At 44.6% G+C, this 26,877-nt stretch overlaps 1 protein-coding gene across 1 annotated transcript in view; it reads left to right on the top strand.

Moving 5' to 3' along the window:
* Positions 1–26,877, top strand: part of rbm46 (RNA binding motif protein 46) — a gene marked incomplete at both ends in the record, with an annotated part of 171,389 nt that overhangs the window by 78,616 nt on the left and 65,896 nt on the right. The window contains one exon of the mRNA XM_084330037.1: positions 20,138–20,235. Coding sequence (XP_084186163.1) covers positions 20,138–20,235 — 98 coding nt within the window. The remainder of the gene's footprint in view (positions 1–20,137; positions 20,236–26,877) is intronic.

Below are 26,877 nucleotides of genomic sequence, written 5' to 3'. Positions count from 1 at the left end.
TGCACCCACGGTGAATTGTATTTAAGTTAAGTAGCTACTGACTAGCGTTAGCTGACTATTACTAACGTTATCAAATGTCAATGCGGGAAGACGAGCTAGGTCAGTTAGCTTAGCTTGATAACGTTACCGTGTCTAAAGTTGGTGCTATTTATAATCCAGCAATAATGGCTGCAGACCTGCAAGCAAAGTACAGCAAGTGCCAAAGGATAAGAGTCTGAGGCGGAGTTTCAAAAGAGAATGTTGAATATTTATTTTGCATCAAAAATCACAACATGAACGTTCTATCTGCCACTAGCTTACAGACTGAATAGGGTATATCTGCAGAGCCACGGAGTAGCGAGTGCAACACCGTTTAATGTCCGTGTGGATCATTGGAGTAGGGTATATCTGCAGTGCTGCAGCCCATACTCATTGATTAATGATACTAATACAAATCTATACAATCACCTGTTGTTGAATAAATACCATTACTTTCCAGTTATTACTAAAAACAGTATAACAGTATCTGTAAAAAAAATATATATATATATTTATATAATTTTTTATTTTTTTTTGTATGCACTGGTATCGGATAAATATTGGTATCGGCCGATACCCAAAGCTTAGGTATCGGAATCGGATCGGAAAGGGAAAAATGGTATCGGAACATCTCTAATAATAATTGCAGCTCCCCTGGCTTTTGCTGAGAATTTTGAATGAAAAACGTGTCCCATCCATGCTCTCTTAATGCGGGGGATATCTGAGGTGCAGATGTGTGTCTCTTGTAAAAAACAAAGGTCACCCTTGAGGTGCTGTAGATGGTTAAGCACCTTGTTAGCCTTGATAGAGTTATTCATCCCTTTGACATTCCATGAGACGAAACGGATGTTCCTGCCCGTCACTGCCATGTTCTGTTAAGTATATACATACCTGAGTTGAAAAGATAAAACATTGGAAGAGAGGAGAAAGGTAGAGGAGGATAGAGAAAAAGGGGGGGGGGGGGTTGACGCACACACATACACCCACACAACCATACACAAACATACTCACCCGGGGGTACATCCCTTGGTCCCTAAGGGAACAGCAACAGCCTCTGTACCTCTCCGGATACATTCCTTCCGGTGGAGACTTCATCCTCACTCCCCTTTTCCCCCTCTCCCGTCAATTTCGAACAGCTTCCAATATGGTTATGGATAAACTTTTTGTGTGTTAAAAGAACATTCGAACAGCCAAAGAAATAAGAAATAAAAACAAAAACAAAAAAAGTGGATGCTTAAATTCAAAAATTAAAGATTGGGATAGAAATGAAAGATATTTGCAACACAACTCGGGGCTCATCCATTAGAGCATAGACATAAAAGTGCTACCAATGACTACCAATAAGGAGTGCGACCCATATAAAGTTGAGAGTGAACAAGTAAACCGAGGCGTTCCAGTGTGTGTAGGTCAACCTATAATTCAGTGGACCTGGGCAAAGCCCGCCTCCAGCCTATAACAGCTCGGGGAGAGTGCCTTTAGCCCCTGCTACCAAGCCCACTAGGGATATGAAGATTGCAAAACCAAAACAGAGTTGAAACAGGTGCCACTCTCTTCTATTCTTTTTCCCCCCTTTCTCCTTCTGTCTATTAAAAAAAAAAAATTATATACATACATTTAAAGAGTAACATAGTAATAAACACGAGGTATATGCAGTTACAGGGGTTACACGATTCAGGGACCTCACAATGTGCATAAAATATGTATAGAGAGGTAATGTGGTTAGTTACATTCGGCAGTGTTAGAGACCTGTACCTTAAGACAGTAAAAAGAAGCGTGTGCAAATTGAATTGGTTCAGTCAGTACCTTGAGTGCTTCCTGAAACATGCATACAAAACCCCCACTACCCAATAGATACTATCCGGTTTGTTTGTATTGAGACCCTCAAATATTAAGAGGAGCATGTGCACCCTGAATATGCTCACCCTGCATAGAGAGTCATATGTATATAAATCCATACAAAAGAAAAGACAAATTAAGTTAAGAAAAAAAGGGAAGATTATATACATAATAAAAAAGAAAAAGAAAAACGGGGGGGGGGGGGGGGTGGCAAAACAAAAAATATAAAATAGGGAGCAGAGGAAAACGGCATGCAATCATTCACAAGGTCATGGCTATAGCAACCTGGTTGGCATAGGGTTCCTTTTGAAGGAGTCACTCCGATTGAAATAACAATATTCCCATTCTGAGGCATAGGTGGCCAATCTATAGTGACTGGGCACTATAATATAACCAAGGTCCACAAGTTCAGCCGAACACTCAATACGTCGTAATCATGTCTTTTGCTGTTGGTGTTGGTTTCAGCTGGCCCCGAGGTGTCCGTTAGACCTAGGTAAATGGCCTAGTAAATTCAGGCCCAGTCTCTGCGCATTGAGTACTCCTAAAGCATACAAATAGAACCTTCATTATCCTGTCAAACCGGTCCATTCTATTTATCTAGCAGCCTCTAAACAGAGGGAACGTCTACAGTTTGAATGAGAGAGAGACACATGTAAAATAAGGGCTATTAAAGAATAATAAAAAAAAACAAAAAGGAGTTAGAAATACGGGCAAATATAATCCGCGTCGGCTATTTGGGAAGCATAAAGTTCAGTTTCAGAAGCCAGTCCGCTTAATGTCAATAGCATCTCCCCATGAGGTCTAAGTGTCAGGTCTAACGCAGTCGACCAGTTTAGCCCAACCAATGTCTATAAATTCAGTCTCGCATTCTACATTCATTGTTCATTGCTCCCGGCGTCAGGTTAGCTTACCACTGGGTACTCGTTGGGTAGCCGTCCACGCTAGGCTAGCTTGGCCTTGAGGTACGCTTCGGCATCTCCAACAGACATGAAGTGTAGTCTGTCCCCGCTCTCTTCCGTAATCATCAGTTTAGCCGGGTAGTGAAGACTAGGCCTCAGCCCCCGCATGTAAAGTAGTGCCATCACATCGCGGTACGGTGCTCGCTGTTCCAACACAGCCGGGGTATAATCCTCGTAGAAAGCAATTTGTTGACCGTCGTACTGCATCGCCGCTCTTCTCTTTCTGGCCTCCCGGATCATCCGTTCTTTGGTTTGATAGTTATGGAACCTGATGATAACAGGCCTAGGCTTTTCACCCTGCTTCGGTTTAGCTGCCAGAGACCTGTGTGCGCGGTCCAATTCTGGAGGGTTAGGGAGGGTCTCTGCCCCAAGAATTTGGGATAAAAGGGTGGCGAAGAAGGATGTTGGTCTCGGGCCCTCAATCTGTTCTGGTAGTCCAATGATCCGAAGGTTGTTACGTCGCCCTCGAGCCTTGAGGTCCTCCGCCTTAGCCTTTAGCATAGCATGGCTAGCCCTCAGATCTGCACATGTAGCCTCTAGCGACGCAATTCTTTCGCTTACAGATTCCGCATTCTCCTCCAGGGACTTGACCCGCTGTCCGTTGTTGGCCACGTCCGTTTTCATTTGGTCAAGTTTATTTTCCAGAGTGGTAATGGCTTTTCTGAACTCGGTGGTCATAGCCTCTTTGTGGCTTTTAAGTAGGGTGGCCAGTCAGGCCTGCGTGAATATTAAAGGCAACCAACTTGTGTTCGGCTATTCTCTGATTGGCCGCGCCCCCCCGCCCCCACGCGCAGGCAAGCGCAGTCGTCCCACGTCCCAAATGAAATCCAAGGAGCGCAAGCGAGCGGCAGCGCGGGCAACCAACTTGTGTCAACCAACTTGTGTTCAGCTGCGGTAGCAGTGGAGCGCTATGAAATGCGCTGAACTAGAAAGCGTAACGTTATTATGTTTCGCGTCACTGTACACCAGATTCACTCGTGTATAAACAAAGCCCATACAGTTATGAAATGCGCTGAACTAGAAAGCGTAACATTATTATGTTTCGCGTCACTGTACATCACTTCAGCTCCAGCAGCAGCAGCAGCAGCACCGTTGTACTACCAGATTCACTAGTGTATAAACAAAGCCCATAGTACAGTTATGAAATGCGCTGAACTAGAAAGCGTAACATTATTATGTTTCGCGTCACTGTACATCACTTCAGCTCCAGCAGCAGCAGCAGCAGCACCGTTGTACTACCAGATTCACTAGTGTATAAACAAAGCCCATACAGTTATGAAATGCGCTGAACTAGAAAGCGTAACATTATTATGTTTCGCGTCACTGTACATCACTTCAGCTCCAGCAGCAGCAGCACCGTTGTACTACCAGATTCACTCACTGTACATCACTTCAGCTCCAGCAGCAGCAGCAGCAGCACCGTTGTACTACCAGATTCACTAGTGTATAAACAAAGCCCATACAGTTATGAAATGCGCTGAACTAGAAAGCGTAACATTATTATGTTTCGCGTCACTGTACATCACTTCAGCTCCAGCAGCAGCAGCACCGTTGTACTACCAGATTCACTTGTGTATAAACAAAGCCCATACAGTTATGAAATGCGCTGAACTAGAAAGCGTAACATTATTATGTTTCGCGTCACTGTACATCACTTCAGCTCCAGCAGCAGCAGCAGCAGCACCGTTGTACTACCAGATTCACTAGTGTATAAACAAAGCCCATACAGTTATGAAATGCGCTGAACTAGAAAGCGTAACATTATTATGTTTCGCGTCACTGTACATCACTTCAGCTCCAGCAGCAGCAGCACCGTTGTACTACCAGATTCACTCGTGTATAAACAAAGCCCATACAGTTATGCTCATATTTTGCGAATGCATAAACTATATCTTAAATTATGGCTATGTGTCTAATATGGCTGTCGCTTATCAATGACTTCGCGACAGCCATATTAGACACATCGCCATAATTTAAGATATAGTTTATGCATTCGCAAATATGAGAGCTCTGTCATTGAAGTGGGTGGTGGCACTAACAGTAGCGATTTTTATTGTTTTGTCATGACCAAACATAATCCCAACATAGATAGGAGGTGTACTGTATGTCAAATGTCGGTCATGTGGGCATGGTGGAAGAGTTTAGTACAGTCACGCAACAGAACACCAGTGGCATTAACCAACAAGGGCGCTCCTCTCAAGAGTACCTGGGGGAGCCTCATGCGCATGCGCGTCTGCCTCGTCTCGCCGCGTCTCTCGAGTCTCTCTTGCCGCGAAGGGCGTGTGCTAGTGGATTGATTGATTGGCCGTGTGGCCAATCAGAGAAACGCTGAACGAAAAGCTGAACACAAGTTGGTTGCCTTTAATATTCACGCGTCAGGCCTTGCTAAAAGCGTCGTCAGCCTCCTCCTCATTCTGAACATCGCCCCGTTTTGGTCTTGGAGTCTTGGATGTCATCTTTGCGAAGATAAATACTTAGTTAGCTATATCGATACTAGCATATAAACAAGAATTGTGAGGGTTTGGAGTCTTAAAACGTAGAATTAAAAAAAAACATGAGGGAGAGAGGGAAAAACGCGTCCTACTCCCTGCTCACCATACCGGAAGTCCCAACTTGTTCCTGTTTGCGGACGACTCAGCCCTGCTGGTCTCTGACAAGAACAAGTTACAAGTTGAAAAAACCCTCAGCTCCGAACTAGGCAGAATCTGCATATGGCTTGCTGATAACAAACTATCATTACACATGGGCAAAACAGAGTCCATTCTCTTCGGTTCAAATAACAAACTCAGCAAAACCGACGGCTTCTCAGTTACAGTGGGTGACAATATTGTCACAAGGAAAGATGAAATTACCTACCTGGGTTCCATCCTAGAGGCTAATCTCTCCTGTGACAAAATGGCATCTAATGTAATAAAAAAAGTCAATCAACGAACTCGATTCTTGTACCGGATCTCCTCTCTGGTAAACAGGAATACCCTGAAGACTCTGGCAGGAACACTCATTCAAGGGTACTACGACTATGCTTGCACCTCATGGTACCAAAGCACCTCAAAGGCGCTAAAAACAAAATTACAAACATCTCAAAACAAACTGGTCAGACTAATGCTTGACCTTACTCAGGGCTGTACAGTGCGATGATATCGTTGCGAATTGCCCCTTTAATTGGCCGTTGCGATTGGTAAATATTATCTGGGGGCGGGCTTGCGAGTAGTGCTTTCAAGCCTTGGATTCGCATTTCACTCCTAAATTATCCAAGGCGTGTGATGACGCGATGACGTCACTCACGCGAGCTGAGCAGTGAGCACTCAGCAGGTATGATCAGCGAGCTGCGGCGTCTGCTCCTCCTCAGCACTCTCGCACCCGTGGCTGTTGTAAACACTGGGACCTCGGTGAGCCTGCCAGCCGGCTAGCTACTGATAGCTATCAACAAATGCTCCAGTAAGTCTAGTAGTGCATGATAGCTTGCGTTAGCTTACTGTTCAAAACGAAACGTCCCATTAAACTAAATAGTTCAGATAGCTCCGTCCTGATATCAATGTCTTATAACACTGAGTCGATGCGTATTCGAGCTGAGGGCACGCTGAATATAGTCAATATGGACCAGCTGCAGCGCCGGAGAATCCTGGCCGTAGCTGGAGGCTACAGTATAGGGCCCAGCTGCAGCTCTGGAGAATCCTGGCCGTAGCTGGAGGCTACTCAGTACACACAGACAGTGGAGCTGGTTGCATATAGCGAGCATTTAGACTTGTTGCGTGGTGGCGATGTCTCGCAGATAATACAACTACAAGTATGATTATATAATATATATATTTTATTAAAAAAAAAATTATATAAAATAATTTTATTTCTTTTTTTTTTAAATCAAAAACAATCGATATACATAATGGTAAAATTGTCATTAAAAAATTTGCCCCTAAAAAATATTTTTTGCCCCTAAATTTCTCATTTAGGGGCAAGTGTGCCCCTAGTGAAAAAGCTTAGCGTACAGCCCTGTTACTCCTAGAACCCACCTCACCCCTGCCCACTTTGACAACCTAGGATGGCTTAGAGTAGACGACAGAGTACAGCAACTTGCAATGGGCCTGGTCTACAAGATACACTACACGACCAAGGTACCCATGTACATGTCAAAATACTTCCCAAAGGTCAGTGAATACCACGATCACAACACCAGAGGGAGCTCCACAAATCATGTTAAACCCAGATTCGGCTCAAACAAGGGACTAAACACGTTTCGCAATTATGCCACATCAATGTGGAACGCCCTACCCAAAGCTGTAAAGGAATGTGAATCACTACCCACTTTCAAAACCTCTCTCAAAGAACACCTACGGGAGACTGCAATTCGAAACTGGCCCCTGTAAATGTCCTAACCCAACCCACTCCAATGTACAGTAATTTACCTAGTATGGTTTTGTCAATATTCCAATGTACAGTTTTGCTTGTTTGTACAGTGTCCCGTCCCCATCCCCCAACCCCCTCCAATGTAAATTACCTAGTATGGTTGTCAATATCCCAATGTACAGTTTTGCTTGTACAGTTGTACAGTGTTTCCCCCCCCAACCCCTTCCTACCCAACCCCCCCGACACAACCCCACCCAACCTCCTCCAATGTACAGTTTTTACGTCAAATGTATATACTCCCTTTTCTGGACTCTTTTTTGTATCACAAACAGTACTGTATTTGCAAATCTGGTATGTCATAAATGTATAGATGTAGCAGTACTGTCTTATCTGTATGTCATGTATGTCATATATGTCCTGATGAATTGAAAATGGGGGACCCTGATGTAAACAAGACGAAAGTCTTTCTCTGGTCTGCATCCCCTTAACAATTGTGTGTATTGAGCTGTACTGTATTGTACCCATTCTGCAATCTGTTAATAAAGTTTTCAATTAATCAATTCAATCAAACCCACAGCTCATAAAGACCCACAGCCGGCCTGGGACCACAGCTCATAAAGACCCACAGCCGGCCTGGGACTCCTCTGATGTGTTAATGAATCATCCGCCCCTGCAGTCCCTCTTGGGCCTGTGTCCACCGAGAGCCTCTTCTGTAGCTAATGGTGCTCAGCCGATGCTTGAGGGAGCTCAGCCAGAGCTCCTGCTGGGACTCTATAGATCGTGTGTAAAGTGTAGCAGCCTTTTGATTAATAAGGCTGAACATTGGCACCCGGAGCCTCTTTCAACTGGAGGAGTACGTTTATACCATGGGGTGTTCACTACATGGCTTTCAGCCTCGTTACATGAACTCCAGCTGAGATATATGTAGGTTTTTTGATATATAGTATATCTTTAAGGATAGTGGGAAGTTCACTCCCTTCTGTAATCCTTCCTTATTGAGACAGTGGGAAAGAGAAGGAGACAAAGTATAGGGAGACGAGCTCTTTCATCAGGATCTTCAAACAAGACGGTGCTGAGTCTCAACTAGGGGACGCAAAATAAATTGCAATAAAGAAGCCATTTGCTGTCATTTCCTGCAACTTAAAAATATAATTTCATATAATTTAAGTACAGTGTATACTTACTTAATCATACAGTTATACGGGTAGACTATAGGTTGAGTGAGGTAGTTACGATAACGTTGACGTACCCTAAAGGGTGGATCAGAGTTATCCTACCCTAATGTTTTGACAATGATTTATATGTATTTTATGCTGAAATAGACAGGTACTTCATTATTCCACATCAGGCTTGGGTGTGAAGAAGCGGCTAATCTCTTCTTATTCTCCTCTGCTTTTATTCTGTCTATTTGACGTCTAATCTTACTGCTGTTAAGCACTTTAAGCTCCACTTCTCTAGGTGCTCGGCCACCTCTGCCCCCGGCTCTCAGTGCTGTCAGCAGATCATAACCGTTTAAAGGGGAATACCACCCATTTTAAGAATTCATATACCGTAATTCCTCTAATAGTGACCGGTATTCAATTACAAACCGGGTCTCTATTAATGGCCGGGTGCGCTCTTGAGCTAAGCAATTATAAGCCGACCTCCTAATACAAGCCGGGTTACTAATATACTGAGCTGCATACTGAGCTGCTAAGGTAAAGTTACTTGATTTCACTTTGAAAACGTTGAAATGACCAGTGACCACCTGTAATAGCACTGTTTACTATTTCATACAGTACTTGGTTTCAATAAATGAACCCAGTACATTTTACTGTGTTCAAACTGACACAAAATGTTGATTTATTCATTATGATCTGTTTGAAAATTTGAAATATAGGCCTCTCTCTTATACATGCCTCCTCCTAATAAAAGCCTGGTACCCGCTACAGTTTAAGCAAATACAAGCCCGGGTCACTATTAGAGGAATTACGGTATGTACTTCCTGCACCCCAGGACAGTTCATTCAGTATTTGTGAACACCTACAGCTAGAGATAGAATATAACTGTCCAATCCTGGGCTGCTCCATAGACGATGAACAGGGCTCTGACTTTATCAGACCATAAAATGTTTGTGTGATGTCTGAACTGGAATTAACCCTTTCACCGCCACACTACCAAATGGTTAACCCTTTCACTGCGACAATACAGAAGGATAACCCTTTCACTGCCACACAACAAAGTGTTAACCCTTTCACAACCACACTACAGAAGGTTAACCCTTTCACTTCCACACTACAGACGGTTAACCCTTTCACTACCACACTACAGACGGTTAACCCTTTCACTAACACACTACAGACGGTTAACCCTTTCACTAACACACTACAGACGGTTAACCCTCTGTAGTGTGGTAGTGAACAGTTAACCTTCTGTAGTGTGGTAGTGAAAGGGTTAAAACCTCACTACGGCAGCTCTTTTGAGTTAAAGGATGGTTTGGAAGCTGCCACAGAATATCTCATGACCATCATGGGAGAAACCTCCACCCTCCTTCTCCATCCCTTCCTCCGTTTTTGTATATTTAGAGTTTTAACTATTTCTAATTGACGTAAGTGTAAGCGACGCGTATCAACCGTATTTTTTCCCACCCACTGCCACAGTACCTTAGTTACTAGGATATAAGATGCATATCTCATCCTAACATCTTCATGTTTGTAACATTAGCTACTAGGGATGCCCCGATCGATCGGCCAGCGATCGGTATCGGCCGATATTCAGTATAAATATGAGATTGGGGAATTCCCATAATGCTTTCTAGTCGCCGATTGCGAAAACCGATCGATTACGCGCGCGAAAAACATGATCCAATTCTCAGCGAAGTTGGAATGAGAGCATGAGAGAGAGAGCGTGTGTGTGTGTGTGTGCTAGCGAGCATGAGAGGTAGTAAGTCCGTTGTCTCGACCATAGATATATATCTATGGTCGAGACAACGGACTATTCTCGCACATTGATATGTACTAGGGATGCCCCGATCACGTTTTTTGCCACCGATACCGATCACCGATCGTCGTGAGCCATATCGGCCGATACCGATCCGATACCGATTGTTTTTGATTAAAAAGAAATTAAACATTATTTTATATAATTTTTTTTTTTTTTTTTTTATAAAATATATATATTATATAATTAGACTTGTACTTGTATTATCTGCGAGACATCGCCACCACGTTTAAGTCAAAATGCTCGCTATCTGCAAACAGCTCCACTGTCTGTGTGTACTCTAGTAGCCTCCAGCTCCAAAAAGGATTCTCCGGCGCTGCAGCGGGACCCTATTTATTGGTAACTTTACTGTGCTTTGGTCATTTCACATTCAGCAAGCCCTCAGCTCGAATACGCATTAAATCAATGTTGATATCAAGAGCTATCTGTAGCTACTGCTAGCCGGCTAGATGACGTTAAGACAGAACTTTAGTTCAATGGGACATTTCGTTTTGAACAGTAAACTAACGTCAGCTAACGCAAGCTAACGCAAGCTAACGGAGGTATGAACATGGACTACTAGACTTTCTGGATCATTTGTTGATATCAGGAGCTATCGGTAGCTAGCCGGCTAAATACCGTTAGACAATGCCTACTAAACGTGAATAGTTGACTGGGTAATTTTGTTTAAACAGTAACGATAGCTAGGTAGCTAACGTTAGCGCAGGTCGAATGCACTACAGACTCGAGCAGAGGAGCCGCCTCTCAGTCCTCTTTGTTTACAAACTCTACACGGGGGCGGGCGGGGCTAGGGAGGAGGAGCAGCGGCAGTTTGCAGGTCGTGTGTGTCTGAGACAGACAGCGAGTGAGAGCTTCGCTTGATCGGTTTCCGCTATCGGCGAATATGACTCATTATCGGAATTCACAGATTGCATATTTATACTGAGTATCGGCCGATAACGATCGGTGGCCGATCGATCGGGGCATCCCTAATATGTACATATGTACACAGCAGCATCACACCTGGACAAGAGGCAGGGGAACTATGTGAGAATGCTATTCATCGACTACAGCTCAGCATTCAATACCATAGTCCCCTCCAAACTCATAGCCAAGCTCAGGGACCTGGGCTTGAACTATGACCTCTGCCAGTGGGTCTTGGACTTCCTGACGGGCAGACCCCAGGTGGTGAGAGCAGGCAACTGCACCTCCTCATCCATCACCCTCAACATAGGGGCCCCCCAGGGCTGTGTCCTGAGTCCCCTCCTCTACTCCCTGTACACACATGACTGTGTGGCTCAGCGGAACAACACAATCATCAAATTTGCTGACGACACAGTAGTGGTGGGCCTGATCTCTGCAAATGACGAGAGGACCTACCTGGAAGAGGTCAAGGTCCTGGCGGGATGGTGCCAAGAGAACAGCCTCTCCCTGAATGTCAGCAAAACAAAGGAGATGATTGTGGACTTTAGGAGGTCGGGGGTCAGGGACTACAGCCCCCTCAGCATCGACGGGGCACCGGTTGAGAGAGTGAACAGTTTTAAGTACCTCAGAGTCCACATATCTGAGGACTTGACATGGACCACACACATTGATAGTGTTGTGAAGAAGGCACGGCAACGCCTCTACTTCCTCAGGCGCCTAAGGAAGTTCCAAGTCAGTCAGAAGATCCTTAAGAACTTCTACTCATGTACAATAGAGAGCATCCTGACTGGCAATATCACCTCCTGGTTTGGGAATAGCACCGCACAAGACCGTAGCAGACTACAGAGAGTGGCCCGTTCAGCCGAGCACACAATTGGAGGGGGGCTTCCCACTCTCCAGAACATTTACAACAAGCGGTGCAGGGGTAAGGCTAAGAGAATTATCAAGGACTCCAGCCACCCAAACAACTGCCTCTTTGAACTGCTGCGGTCAGGCAAGCGATACCGGAGTCTCATGGCAAGCACAGAAAGACTCAGAAGAAGCTTCTATCCCCAGGCCATCAGGTTGCTCAACGAACAATAACACTATGCAACAACCATCAAATGCACTCACAGCACACACATCCACAAGCACACACTCACTTTAAACAAACAACACACTGCAGCACCCACTCTCTACACTTTAGAACACCTAGACACACTTTATATTTATTGGCAAAGAATTTGCACTACAACCCATACCTCAGTACACCTTACTGGAAATTGTACCTAAATTGTACCTCATCCCATTTCTGCTTTGCACTATATAGTATATTGTATATTAGTATATTGCATAGTATATTGTATGGTAACTCAGTTACTTCTATTCTGCATTGAACATTGTACATATGTACATACTGACCACTTGTGTCTACGTACGTGACTTCTATTTTTTACATTCTATTTTTACATGCTATACTTATTTTATTTCATACTTGTCTTTTTTGTCTAGCACAGTCTCTGGAGCGTAACAGAACAGAAAGAAGCATTTTGTATAAAAGTATTCTGTACTTCTGTATGACAACTATTAAAGAAACTTGAACTTGAAACATTGAGCCCCGCTAACCCATACGCTACACTGCCCCAGGTTGCTGAGAGACAACAAGCATTCCGTGAAGACCCGCCCTACTCTGCCTCTGATTCGCAGACTGTGGGTGGGGGAATGTGATTGGACCAAAGTAGAGTAGACAGACACACACAGACAGTGGACCCTCAGTCCCAAATCTGGGGGTTTGATTTGACCCCCACCTGACCTTCAACATCCACATAAAACACCTCTGCAAGACCTCATTCTATCACCTAAAAGAAATATATCCAAACTCCGTCCCACTTTAACTCTGTCAGACGCAGATAAGCTTGTCCATGCCTTTGTCTCTTCAAGACTGGACTACTGTAACAGACTCTTCATCAGGATTCCTGGCAAGAGATATCCAAAAGCTGCAATACATCCAAAACAACGCTGCCAGGATCCTGATGAGAGTCCGTAAACACGATCACATAACCCCCATCACTACATTGGCTCCCCGTCCCATCCCGGACTAGGGGTGGGCGATATATCGAGTATACTCGATGTATCGCGGATTGTTCTACCCGAGATGTAGTACTGTACTATATCGCGAACATCGAGTATTTAGTTTATATGGCGCCGCCCGCGGCCGAGAGACACTCGCAGTGCTTTCCTCGAGAAGGGACGGCGGAGCTATAGGCTAACGTTAGTGTAGTCAGGGCTGTACAGTGCGATATAATGTTGCGGTTGTAATTTCATTAGACAGACCAGCGCGGACCTTTAATAACATGTAATTTAATTGACACGAGCAATGAGCTAACGGTAGCTGCTAACCAAGGTATCCATTAAGATTATGCTAAGCTACTAGCGATAGCTGCTAACCCTGGTAAACGGTCAAAGCGGACTCCACAAGACTAGTTCCATTCGTGAGGAAATGGGGTGGGTTATATTGACAACGCTTGACAACAGCAGTTTAAACATAACTTCATATTTATTAGTTATTCGTTTTTGTATATCATTCAATTTCCATCTCCGTGTGTCTCCATCTCCATCTCTTCCTGTTTACATTCGAGTGTGACGTTATCACCTACGGCAGCTTAGACGATCAAAACGCGAACCTAGAACAAACCCCGAGGGGGGGGGGGCTGGCTCTCTTGTTCATTCTCGCCCCCTCTCTCTCTCTCGCTCTCTCTCTACATTCAATGATTTAAAGTAGCCAAACGTTACAAACAGTATAAATACTAACTGGATAGTTGATGATATAAACATTTAATTTCATTATCTGAAATATTCTAAAATCATTAAGTCTGCTATAAGCCATTATACCTTTTGTGTGTGATTATTATTTTCTCACAGTAGGGTGTGTATATATATACATATATATATGTGTGTGTGTGTTTGGCTAAAGTGGATAGAAAACACAGTACTGTGTAAAAGTTTTAGGCACCCAAGAGTTTTTATATAAATTGTCTTAGATGTAAATACATTTTTTTATTAGTGTGTCAGTAGACTACTCTTAGTACATTTTCATTAAATTATTTTTTAAAGCATCTTCATGGTTTAATAATGCAAACATATGTTGCAGGGACTTATTATAATCATCATATTGGCGTGACTGTATGCATCAAAGGGTTAAATCAAGCATTTTTAAGTGATTTAGAGGAAATGTAAAAATATCGCGATATATATCATGTATCGCGATATAGCCAAAATTTATCGCAATATCATTTTTGGCCATATCGCCCAGCCCTATCCCGGACCAACTACAAAATCCTGCTGCTCACCCATAACTGCATAAACGGACACGCACCCCTCTACGTACAGGAACTCATCACTCCACAATCCTCCACCCGTACCCTCAGATCTGTAGGTAGCCTGCTCCTTCGGGTCCTCAGTACCAGGCTCTGCACCATGGGGGACCGAGCCTTCTGCACGGCTGCACCACGCCTGTGGAACAGCCTCCCCATCCAGCTGAGGGCGCCACAGAGCCTGGACTCTTTTAAAGCAGGCCTGAAAACCTATCTATTTCAAAAGGCCTTTGATTGCTAGCTTTTTCTTTTTTTTCTTGTAATATTCTTTTTTCGTGTGCTGTTGTCTTTAATTTTGTTTATACTATGTTTTTAACTATGTTCTATTTAAAAAAAAAATCTGTATTTTATTTTATTATTATTAATAATTATTTCATTTTTCTAACTATGTTTTAACCCTGTGTTTTTAACAAATACAATTTATTATTTTAGTGGAGCGGACATGCAGACAGAGACGCTGCTTGCAGTTGAGATAGCGGAGGATTTTGGCTCGTTGCGTTGTGTTGTGGCGATGACTCGCAGATAATACAGATAATATATGAAAAGTATAATTTGCTAGTCCAGAGACAGTTGTGGTTCGGTCTGGATCTGGACCGGAGTCCGGACTTTGAGAATGCCTGTGTTAGACCTACAGTATCGGACGATATGGCTTGTAGACGATCGGTATCTGTGGCAAAAAACGATTATTTTGGTAGTCGACTAATCTGTCGATTCTTTTTTCGATTAGTCGACTAATCTAACGATTATTTCTGTCACACCCTCCATCTCTGCTTCCTGTGGCTCCTTTTCCGGGCTCCAGTGCATGTTTTACCTCACATGCTCAAGTCTGCACACCTGTGAATGTCACTCTGTTGTCCAGTCCCTCTACCTTAACATAACATGATCCCATAGCAAATTTAAATAATGACTCATGAAACATTTGAATTAGGATCTTAAGCTACTTGCTTAATCAAATGTATTTAATAACAAATTCAATAATCAATCATAATAAACAAATTAAATAATACAAATTAAAGTGCAAGTTTGAATGTAAAGATAATGTGCAAATAATGTTTTAAAAGTAGCAGCCTCTGCCCCAGCACCGCGGTTCTGATGGGGCTGTTAACCTGGTCCAGGAGGGTGACGTGGATCCACTCACTAGGCTCCACTAGGGCTGGGCGATATGGCAAAAAATCATATCGCGATAACGATATGATAATGTTATCATATCACTCGATATCGATAATTATCGAAATCGTTATAAGTTAAAAAATATTATTATTATTATTATTTTTTAAACAACAGATGTATGTTTATTTTGCAGCAATTCTTTGTCGTTGCCGCCATCTTTAGTGTTACATCCCCTCACACTCCAGTTCTCAGGCTGCAGCTGGTTTAAAAGCGAAAGTAAACCGGTTTCTCTGCTGGCTGTGGCTCCAGGGGAGTTGAACAGTTCTGGCTCTGCTAGTTTCTTTTCTATCTTTTGGCGCTTTTTTGGTGGACAAACCACCACACATGTGCACCGTGACTCGTGACTGGAGTCTAGCTCTGCTAGCACACATAGCCTACTGTGTACAGACGGTTTCAAACTGTATTTTAAATTAGAAAGCAAACAAAATAAATGGACAAGAGAAAAATAAATCAATTTGGTCAGTATTGTCATTTGGACAAGCAAAGCCATTACTTTAAGTTGCAGGCAAGAAAGACAAGTCTGTCCACTGTCTCTGGTTTTAAAACTGCCCTGTTCCAGGTAAAAAAAATTAAAATAAAAACACGATATTTCTTTTTCCGATATATATTTTTTCCGATATCGATTATTAAAATATATCGCGATATTTATCGTTATCGTTATATCGCCCAGCCCTAGGCTCCACCATCTCCAACAGCTGTAGGGGAGAGGAGAGGAGGACGAGTCAGATCACAGACTTCTAGGTCTTTTGTTTGCTGTGTCTGTGTGTGAGTGAGAGGGGCTGTGTGTGTGTCTTACTCTGATCTCCTGCAGAGGAACACACAATTTACAAATGACAGCGTCCATAAAGGAACCCGTGATTGCATTGCTATAGCAAACTTCAGATATAAGATAGCTAGCACTAACGTTCCCTGTCTGCAGTCTTGCCTGCGCTTTAGCCCAAAAAGTTCAACTTTTTTCAACTGAGAAAAAAAGCAGCCTGGCTAGAGACCATGGCGCTATACAGACAGTGGACGTTAGCACTAGCTATCTTAACTCTTTCAGTGCCACGCCTGGTTTTTCATTTTACCGCTTGAATGCCACCATCCGCGCCAATGTTAACGTTAATATCGCCTAATCTATGTTTTAAATTATGGCTATGTGTCTAATCTGCCCATCGCATTATCAAAGACTATTTTCTGTGAAGGCAGATTGTTTTTTTATCGCGTCGTTGCCGTTTCAGAGCAGTTAGAAAAGCCCCCGTTTTGATATAAAAAACAGCTCATTCTGGAGCATTCTATGAAAATCGTCTTTTAGTGGAATATTCCACAACGTTGATATTCGTCGGCCTTTTTATGAATCGTTTTCAAATAAACGCTAGATGATCAATATTATACGTGCACGCACGCACATTACGGCCGCGCGCGGATAATCGCCTCGTTGATTTCCTCTCGGAGTTTTACATTGAAACCGAAAGAAGACATTTCACAAAACAGCTTATAACTTCATCAAACTTACTCTGATTATCCTACCACTGATAACATAGAGTCCTTACCTGACATCAGATGGTATCCAACTGGTATATTCCAATTCCTGATCACCATTCGAAAAAATCGATACGTGTATGGATCCAACGCGACACAGTGGATCTCCATGATCCGCGGGGATCTGAGGCTCCAGAATGAACTCTAGTAACCCCGGCTGGATCAGTGAACTGGAAAATGTGGAGTACCGGATTTTTTTCCCCATTCATTTTCATTGAGTCCATTCCAAAATCACTTATGTCATCTGGGAGACGACAGGGGGCGCTTTTTTCCACAGTGATCACCGGCGCAGCTCGGCAATACTCGGGTAGGCTCGGGTGATGCAATAATTTTTCAGATCGCAAAAAAAAAAAAAAAAAAAAAAAAACGAGAAATCTCGTGAGTGGCTAGCAACCACCTATAAAAAAACACGAGAAATCTCGTGAGTGGCACTGAAAGAGTTAACATACCTAATTAATACTCCAGTCTGCAAAAATACGACACTTGGTGCTAATTCACAGAGCTGTAAACACCGGTAGCCTAGCCAAGCTCTAGTGTGCTCTAGTAGGCTGTAAGCGTGGCGCTGTTTACCTAACGTTACTTACAGTACAGCTCGTTGGTGGACACGCAGCCTCAACACAATAACTGAAATAGCGTTCGCTTAGCAAGCATTATCCATGAGACGTTCTGTTTTCCAACATGTAAGCTTACAATACTATGGCTAACTACGGTAGCTAAAACGTACCCATGATCCGAGTAGCTGTCATCACGGTTCCAGTGTGCTTGCTTGTGTTTTGTTCTTCGTCGTTAGTACACAGAATGCAGTCATGGCAGACAAGGGACATTATACTTCCCCAGCACTTCCTGTAGTGCATTGCAGTTACAAATGAACATTTGCGCAGTTTTCAATTAACGTTACCGGCTCTGTTTTTATACGACGCATCAACACTAAAATTCCGCGTCGACGATTTTTTATGATCGGCGTCGTCGATTATGTCGACTAATCGTTGCAGCCCTATTGTAAACGTACTCAGCGTGTCCTTCATTTCACTGTCATACAGTATGTGACTGTGATGCTTGGGTGGTGTTGATGCAGAAGTGCCCACTGCCCGTTCACTTCAGTGTTAAGACTTTGCTATACCACTTCAAATAAGTCAAAAGTCAAAATTACAAACTCATGATTACCTGACCGGCTAATCATGTCTGTGTTGATGTGTGTCTTATCCTGCTAATGTTCTCTGTGTTGATGTGTGTCTTATCCTGCTAATGTTCTCTGTGTTGATGTGTGTCTTATCCTGCTAATGTTGTCTGTGTTGATGTGTGTCTTATCCTGCTAATGTTCTCTGTTAGGGATGGACCGATATGAACATTTGCCACCGATACCGATACCGATTGTTCAACTAACACAATTGGCCGATACCGATACCGATATTTGTGGCAAAAAAAATTGTAATATTTTTTTTTGTATTTTTCTTTTTTAATATATATATATTTTTTTTATGAAACTACTGTATATTTGTATGTCTCTAAATGTTTTGATGAATTGAAAATGGAGGACCCTTGGGGGGCTCCAGTAGCTCACCGCGTATCTCGGCGCTATTTCTGCGTCGGGAGGAGCCGTGCTGCGTCACGGTTCTGGTTGACTCCGAGTTCGATTCCCGGACCCGCCGTCATTTGCCGAATGTCTTCCCCTGTTCTCCCTCCCGTTTCACTCTCTAGTTAAAAAAAAAAGAAAATGGAGGACCCTTATGTAAAAAAGCCGAAAGTCTTTTTCTGGTCCACTGAGCTGTACTGTATTGAACCCACTCTGCAATCTGTCAATAAAGCTTTCAATCAATCAATCAGACAAATGCATAGAAAATCCCTTATTATAACCAAATAACAATTTTTCTTTTATTATTGTTTATGAAAATGTTTTAGCCCTATGCTTGACTATTATTTTAGCCATGGCAACAAATAAAATAATAATAATAAAATGAATAAATAAAATATTAAATAAATAGGCTACACGTCTCTATTTTTGTGTTACAAATTGTGCTCACCGATATGAACATAGGCCTCTTTACTTACTTTAAAAAGGGAAACATCAAGAAATAGCACTATCTCTCTCACAGTATGGTCTGCCGGGCTGCAGCTGGATACTATTGTCTCAACCAGAGCTCTCAACCAATGCAATGCAACAGAACAATTTTGATTGACAGTTGATTCTGCCAATGGACCTATCTCAAACCCTGCCCTCTTTTCTTGATCCTCCAATCACAACTGTCGCTTACCTCGGACAAACTTCCGAGGTAAGCGACAGTTGTGATTGGAGGATCAAGAAAAGAGGGCAGGGTTTGAGATAGGTCCAACTCTGCTGTTACCACCAATCGGCAAGCGTTTATTTGTTTTTTACTTCCGGGAATGCCGCCATTGACCTGCTTGCGAGAAGCACAACAAACTTACCGTAGCTAATACGTTAGCTCCCCGCAGACCACGATAGATTACCAGCGCTCCGCAGGATGACCAAACGAGGCATAATGATTTTACTACAACGAATGTTATAATAAAACAAAGCCTTTCTATACATTTGTCTGATTGAAAACTTTATTAACAGATTGCAGAATGGGTACAACTCAGGGCTCTATGAGCAACGGAATGGAACTGAGCTATGAACGAGCTACTTGCTATGTTCGGGTAAATAATAATGCTGATGTTATTGAACGTGTAACACTAACTATATAACGTTAATGCCACAAAACGAATGCCTTTGTTAATCATAAGTAGTAACTTTGATGAAGTAGCTTGTGTGTGACTGTGTGGGGGACTGGGGGCGGCGTTGTGCAGGTCGCGACTGAACTTTTTGTTGCCTTTTGACGCTACACAAATTGATGGATATTTATCGGCTACTGCCATCGGCACATTTGAGCTTATCGGCCGTCAACAAGGCACTTATCGACCGATACCGATACCCGACCGATACATCGGTGCACCCCTATTCTCTGTGTTGATGTGTGTCTTATCCTGCTAATGTTGTCTGTGTTGATGTGTGTGTCTTATCCTGCTAATGTTCTCTGTGTTGATGTGTGTCGACAGGAACCTTCATGCTGTGGGGACACACCATCCAAGTGGACTGGGCTGAGACTGAGAAGATTGGGGATGAAGAATCCATGCAGCGAGTCAGAGTGGTCTATGTATGTAGGGTATAACACACCAGTCAGAGTGCTCTATGTATGTAGGGTATAACATTAACACCAGTCAGAGTGCTCTATGTATGTAGGGTATAACATTAACACCAGTCGCATATGTGCATGCGCACTGAATAAAGACCACAAATGTACCTTTAATCCCAATATTCGTCTGACCACACCCCTATCAGTTTACCCATATAAGCAGGGGTGGGGCCACCCACTCGCCTCCTTCCCAAGCTTTCGCCACAAGGCGAGGTCAAAGGCTGCAGCGGCGTCGGATGCCGAGCGTCGCTATACTAACAGAACTTGGTTATAGTCATAACCTAACGTTCTGTTTCGTATTCGCTCTCGCTCGGCATCGCTCTCTGCACAAGGGAGGCCGAGCGAGAGCCAACGGCCGACAAATACACCCCGCTGACAGCCCCCCACAACCATCAGAACAGGGAGGGCCGAGTAAGCTGGCGGTGTCGCATGACCAAGCCTCCATTTAAAAACCCCCACCCAGAGGGGTCGAGGCAGAGAAGGCTGACACGATTGGCAGACATCATGAACGTGCAGGGGCACCCTCAACGGTGAACCCGGGAGTTGACACTGCTCCAACACACCAGGGAAACAACCACCTTGGTGTTACCCAATGCGGTGGTTGTTCCTATAACCCCTCAAGAAAAAACTCCAAAACACACCTGCGGGTATACACCGGCTATACCGCAGTACAAGTGTTTCAGTTTCCAAAAAAGGGTTAACCCAGGCCTACGGGTCGAAGAAACATTACTTCAGACCGGGCCTGGCGGTACGGGAAGCACAGGGTCACCAGAGGAGGTCAAAAACCACCCCCACAGGCCCCTCTTCGCCATGCGTGAGAGAGGAGCGAAAAAGAATGGAGAACCAGCCCCTAAGCACACCGTACTTGGTATTCCCAGGCGGTCTCCCAACCAAGTACTAACCAGGACCAACCTGTGTAGCGGCCGTGATCCGACGAGATCGAGCGTGTACAGAATGGCATGGCCGTAAGCCATTACGACAGTGCTGAGTAAAAACGTACCCAACCAGGGTCTCCATAGCGCTTAACCCCGTGACACCCGGACCGACCTGGCATTTTTCCCCCTGAAAAAAGCCCAAGTCCCTCAGGGTACCAGAACAGCAGATCTGCATCCCCGGCGGACAACGGGTTCAACTGATCCGGACCAGCGTGACCAGAACCAGTCCCGTGCCCTAACCACGCCGACATGCCTACTCCAGGAGAAAGGGCAGATATGCGTGTCGATCTTAACATGAAAAGAAGGCGCCACCCAGACGTTCGGGCGAACCGCGCCTGGTGGCCCACCCCAAGGGCGTGAGACCCCTCTACATATGTTCAGATCCATTCCGTCATCATCCCCCAGACATGAACGAGAATCCGTCGAAAACCAACCCAGGTCGTGGGATTTGGTCGTCGGAAGAGGAAAAACCCCCATCTCAGTTGCTTTATAAAAACGCTGTTTTAACCACAAGCAACCAAGGCGTGCCAGTCAGTCGCCTGTTTACAGCGAGCTAGCACTATACGTGCGTCGGGACACACCCCCATCAATGAACAGGCTATTTAGACCTGTCATTGAATCCCCAAGGCGCCCAGGGGAACGACAAGAGGGGTGTGACACTTCCTAACTCCAACACTTTTTGAATAGAAAAGAAGGAAGCATCAACAGTATGTATCCCAGTCTACACAGCCGGGGGTAAAAAAATTTCACATTTTTACATCCCACCACCCTCCCATAGGAAGGAGATGGGGATCCCCAGAGAGACTTCCCACGCGAGCTGTACAGATTGAAAAGAATATATTGCACCTTGAGCCATGTAAAAAATTGGTTTTAGGGCTCTCCGGGGAAGAGGCACTGAACCCATACACACTCAATAATCGAATTGAATCGAATACATATACAATAGAAGAGGACACCTTCTAGAGGGTCCACTCACTTTGACAATCTGAGGAGGAAGGCTCTGTACTCTGATGGAGGCTCCCTCACATGGAAGAAGGAGTCCGAACTCACAGAAGGCCCGAATAGGCGCTTGGTGAGGAGGAGCCCTGACCACCCCCCTGAAACAGATCCATCACATGGACCTGAACAGCACACGGAAGTCCTACCAACAGAGACGCGCACGGTGACGTACTCTATGGCGGGGGAATTCCTGCGGTGCACACGCCCAATATACCAGGCCGTGGGACGCCTATTCCTTAATGACAGGTCAGTAGTGCTGCTTTTGCTTCCGCGTTTTCCCTGATTGGCTGCGCCATGCCCCGCGGCAGGCGCGGCAACCGCAGAGCAGAGCGGCGGAGCGGCGGAGCGGCAGAGCGCGAGCGGAATTAGGTAACCGCCGCAGGAATCCGCCATGATTTTCATTCGGCGCTTCAGCTCACCTGGAATAGCAGCGGTCCGCGGTCCTGCGGTTCGTTGTTGACGAGTTCGAATCCCATGATTTTTCTTTTTTTAACGTTTTTATTTTTTTACGTGTATTCTTTCGCCGGTTAAGGTTAGGCATGGTTATGGTTAAGGTTAAGGTTAGGCATTGTTTCGGAGTTGGTTAAGGTTAGAACGGTTAAGTTTAGGCGCTGTTAAGGAGCTGGTTAAGGTTAGAGTTTGTCAAAGAGAATGGCAATATTCTTTCTATGGTTAAGGTTAGGCATGGTTAAGGTTAAGGTTAGGCATTGTTTCGGAGTTGGTTAAGGTTAGAACGGTTAAGTTTAGGCGCTGTTAAGGAGCTGGTTAAGGTTAGAGTTTGTCTTAGAGACAGCCTATTTCCGCACTGCCGCTCTCCCGCGTTGCCGCGGTCACATGGTCAAATTGTCACATTCTTGCACTCATGACCTGTCATAAAGCCACACGCCCGTGGGACCAGGAACCCCCCCCCCCCCCCGTAACGTGCCGAACCGCCACGTGACGGGAACCTTGAAGGACAGGGGGTGTACCCCTGACCGACAAAAACAAGGAGGAGAGGAAAGGTTACCAGTTCACCCCTTTACGACCCCACACCCATGATACGATGTAATGACAAAAAGAGAATATGACACAGTCATAGTCAGCTCTATGAAGCGTTTGACAGCTCCACACAGCGCATGAGCTAACCTGCTATCTGATTTTTACTAAGGAAAAAACACAGAATAGAGAGGGCTCTAAGAGCCCCGGTCCAACATACACATGTGCTTCTGTGGCCAGTCCAACCCAGTTGTAGGTCACATGACACACACAACCCATCATCACCTACAAAAAATGGCAAAAACACTCTACAGAGGAACGCCGTTTTTCATAATGAGAGAATACATAATTCTCGATTAGTATCGGCCACAGGCCTTGCTAAGCACACACGACAGCGACCAAACAATCTTTTCTTTTAGGAAAATAAAGTTTCTCCAGCAGTTTTAGCACAACCTCAGCAATCAAGCTAAGGGTTACATCGCATCCCTACCACACAAAAGACACAATGTAGTGCAACATGTCTGATAGGATGATGAAAAAGTCCCCAGGGAACCGGGGGGAAACACAATCCTCTTATTTTACCCTTAATACGGCCACTTAAAACAGGAAAACCTGTTAATATGTGAACACTGTTCATTGTCATCACAGGCTGAGAAAAGAACATTCTTTTACTCACTTGTCACTAAGCATAGCTTCATAGGTTAGTTACCTTAGTTGTGAGTACACGGTACATATAAACACACATGATGTTTCCCACACAACAACCAGATCATTTTCTGTAACAACCCGATTTGCACGGAGAAGCTAACTGCCAGTGACAAAGACAGTTCACACATAACTCGTGTCGTATCCTAAATGCATTGCAGCAACACACGTTTTGGGAAAACATCGTTATTCACAAAACATTTAGAAAGGTAAAACCAGAAGACGTGTTATAAGGTCTGGTCAAACCTTGTCCTACCCGGAACGTAGATCAGCGAAGTGCAGTCACAACTTCACAAGACACCGTAGGAACACAGCCGCTCCTGTGTTGTTCGAACTGGGCAGCGTCGCCGCTCCAACCCGCACTACAGTCCTCTTTGTTGACGCAACCTTGCCGTCCTGGCTCAGGGCAGGGTCGACGAACATCTCCTGTCAAAGACGACGTCGTAGTCCAGAGTGTTTAAAAACATGTTATAATCAAAGCACGTTCAACAGAGTAGCATTAAGCTAACGGCCGCTCCAACCGTTCGAGCGCTACTGCCCCTGCTCGCGAGACGCCGAGCTAACGGCGCACGCGACCAGAAGCGAGCTCGCGGCGGCGCGCAAGGAGCTGAAGCTACCCCGCGCCAGGCCTTGGCCTATAGCAGCAAGCTAACGTTACCTAGTGATCACGACATGCTAGCGCCGCAGCTAACAGCTGACTGGCTAACAGTAGGCCCAACCTAAGTAGGCCATGCAGCGATCCCAGCAGGCTAACGCAGCAGCTAACAGCTGACTGGCTAACCGTAAGCTAAGCAGCTATCACCTGAACTTGTATACAATGACATAACACTCACCCAGACAGGCCGCCGTTCTGAACCTCTCCTCACTTTTTAAGAGAAAAGAGAAACAAGATGTCAACACTGCTTTACAACGGTGATTTTACCAACACCCGACGGAATCAGCACAATACCAAACTGGCCTGTGTAGCTGACTTGAACATGGATCTGCCGCTATCGCACATCCATGCACATATCTCCTCGTGAAGGAATACTCTCATTTGGATATGAAAGAAGGGGCTTAACACGGGACAGAGAGATATCCACTCGTCCAGAACACACAGGGATCACCAGTGTTAATGGTCGCGGCCCACTAGTTAAACTAAAATGGCTTCAGACCAAGGTCTTCTGTCGTCTAGGAGACTGAACAAAGGACCCTAGCCTGGGGCCGGTTTTCATAAACATTGTCAAGTAGCCCCCATAGCACTAACAGACAAGTGAAGCCTGCCAGCAAACATAACTCACCAGAACCAGGAACCCACCGCGTCTCACAACCGCGGCGCGTCCTACAGCCCAGCTGTGCCTTTACCGCAACCAGCACACAGCAAGGACTGCAGTTGGAAAAGCATGTAGCGGCACGAACTCCCAATACGAAAACCGGTGGAGGATTTTTAGAATGATCATCATCTTCCAGACACTCCAGTACGAAGACAATATCGCCGTATTTTCTCGAAAATAGTGAGAGAGAAAATAAAGATATGATGTCAACGTATCCTTGTTTCCCAAAGCTGCTCCTAATCCTTTCTTCCAGCATGGTGTCAAGTGTGGGGATCTACCGAGGCACTTCTTCCTTGTGGTGAAAGCGAGAAGGAGGCGAGTGGGTGGCCCCACCCCTGCTTATATGGGTAAGCTGATAGGGGTGTGGTCAGACGAATATTGGGATTAAAGGTACATTTGTGGTCTTTATTCAGTGCGCGTGCACATATGCGAGATAGTGCAGAGAGCGATGCCGAGCGAGAGCGAATACGAAACAGAACAGCAGTCAGAGTGGTCTATGTATTGTAGGGTATAACATTAACAGCAGTCAGAGTGGTCTATGTATTGTAGGGTATAACATTAACAGCAGTCAGGGTGGTCTATGTATGTAGGGTATAACATTAACAGCAGTCAGAGTGGTCTATGTATGTATTGTAGGGTATAACATTAACACCAGTCAAATGCTGCTAAAGTTTGTTGTTGGTGTGTGTGTATGTAGGGCTTGTTGTTGGTGTGTGTGTGTATGTTAGGGCTGAGCCCGGACGTTCTGACCTTCGTTCGTTACGTTGGCATTCGAATTTTAACTCATTTAACTTATCTGGCGCCAGCGTTTCAGACCATTTTGACGATGTTTGCAGACCCATCGTATATTCTATATTATAGCTATGGAGACAATAGTATGGCTCATTTGAAAGGCAATATTTATACTCCAACAGGGAACAAACCGTTTATTTCTACATACCTCGTTCCTGCGCAATCCCAGGCTAAAAAGCGTCCCGTTTCAAAATAATCCAGGCTCATTTCCTAGAATGCGAGATATTGCATGTTTTGTGTGCAGCATGCGCATTTCGTGCTTGTTGCTCGCCTGACACCTATATTATTTCCAGGTCAAAGGTAAACATGACCATACATAGAATTGTTCCATTCACAAAGCCACCATGGGGGGGGGGGTTCCCTTGCCATAGTTGTCGGACTCGTTTTCTGATGCTGGGATCATCACGAAGGCATGTTTTATGATGGGGTTCGGTAAAATAGACGTTACCTTTGTCAGCAGGTACGCCAAAACCCTGTCCACTCTTGCTCCGAAGTGTCTGAGTCAGAACAGGAACAATTTAAATAAATAACGTTAGTTGGCTCTACCACGGTGCGGTGAACAGATAACGTTACATCCTCAGCCTGTTTGAAAATACTAGAATCCAACATAGTCTGGTGAAAACGCACCATTATGGATGGATCGTCACCGCTTGTCCTCTTCATAATAATCTGCAATAGTTCGCGATCGCCATTGCAGAAAGTTAGTTGGCTCTGGTGCTCTCAACTCTGGTGGCGGCGACTACCGCGGAGCGGTGAACAGATAACGTTACATCCACAGCCGGTCTGACTATAGTATTTTTATGATTTACCAGAAGTGCTAAGTCCAATGTAGTCTGGTGAAAAAACGCACCTTATCATCCATAAGTGTGATTGTTTTGTCCTCT

This window comes from Notolepis coatsorum (genome assembly GCF_963971535.1).
Source record: "Notolepis coatsorum genome assembly, chromosome: 1".
In the NCBI taxonomy this organism is placed as follows: Eukaryota; Metazoa; Chordata; class Actinopteri; order Aulopiformes; family Paralepididae; genus Notolepis; species Notolepis coatsorum.
The sequence above is the reverse complement of the archived record's forward strand: the minus strand, read 5'-3'. Positions and strand labels throughout refer to the sequence as shown.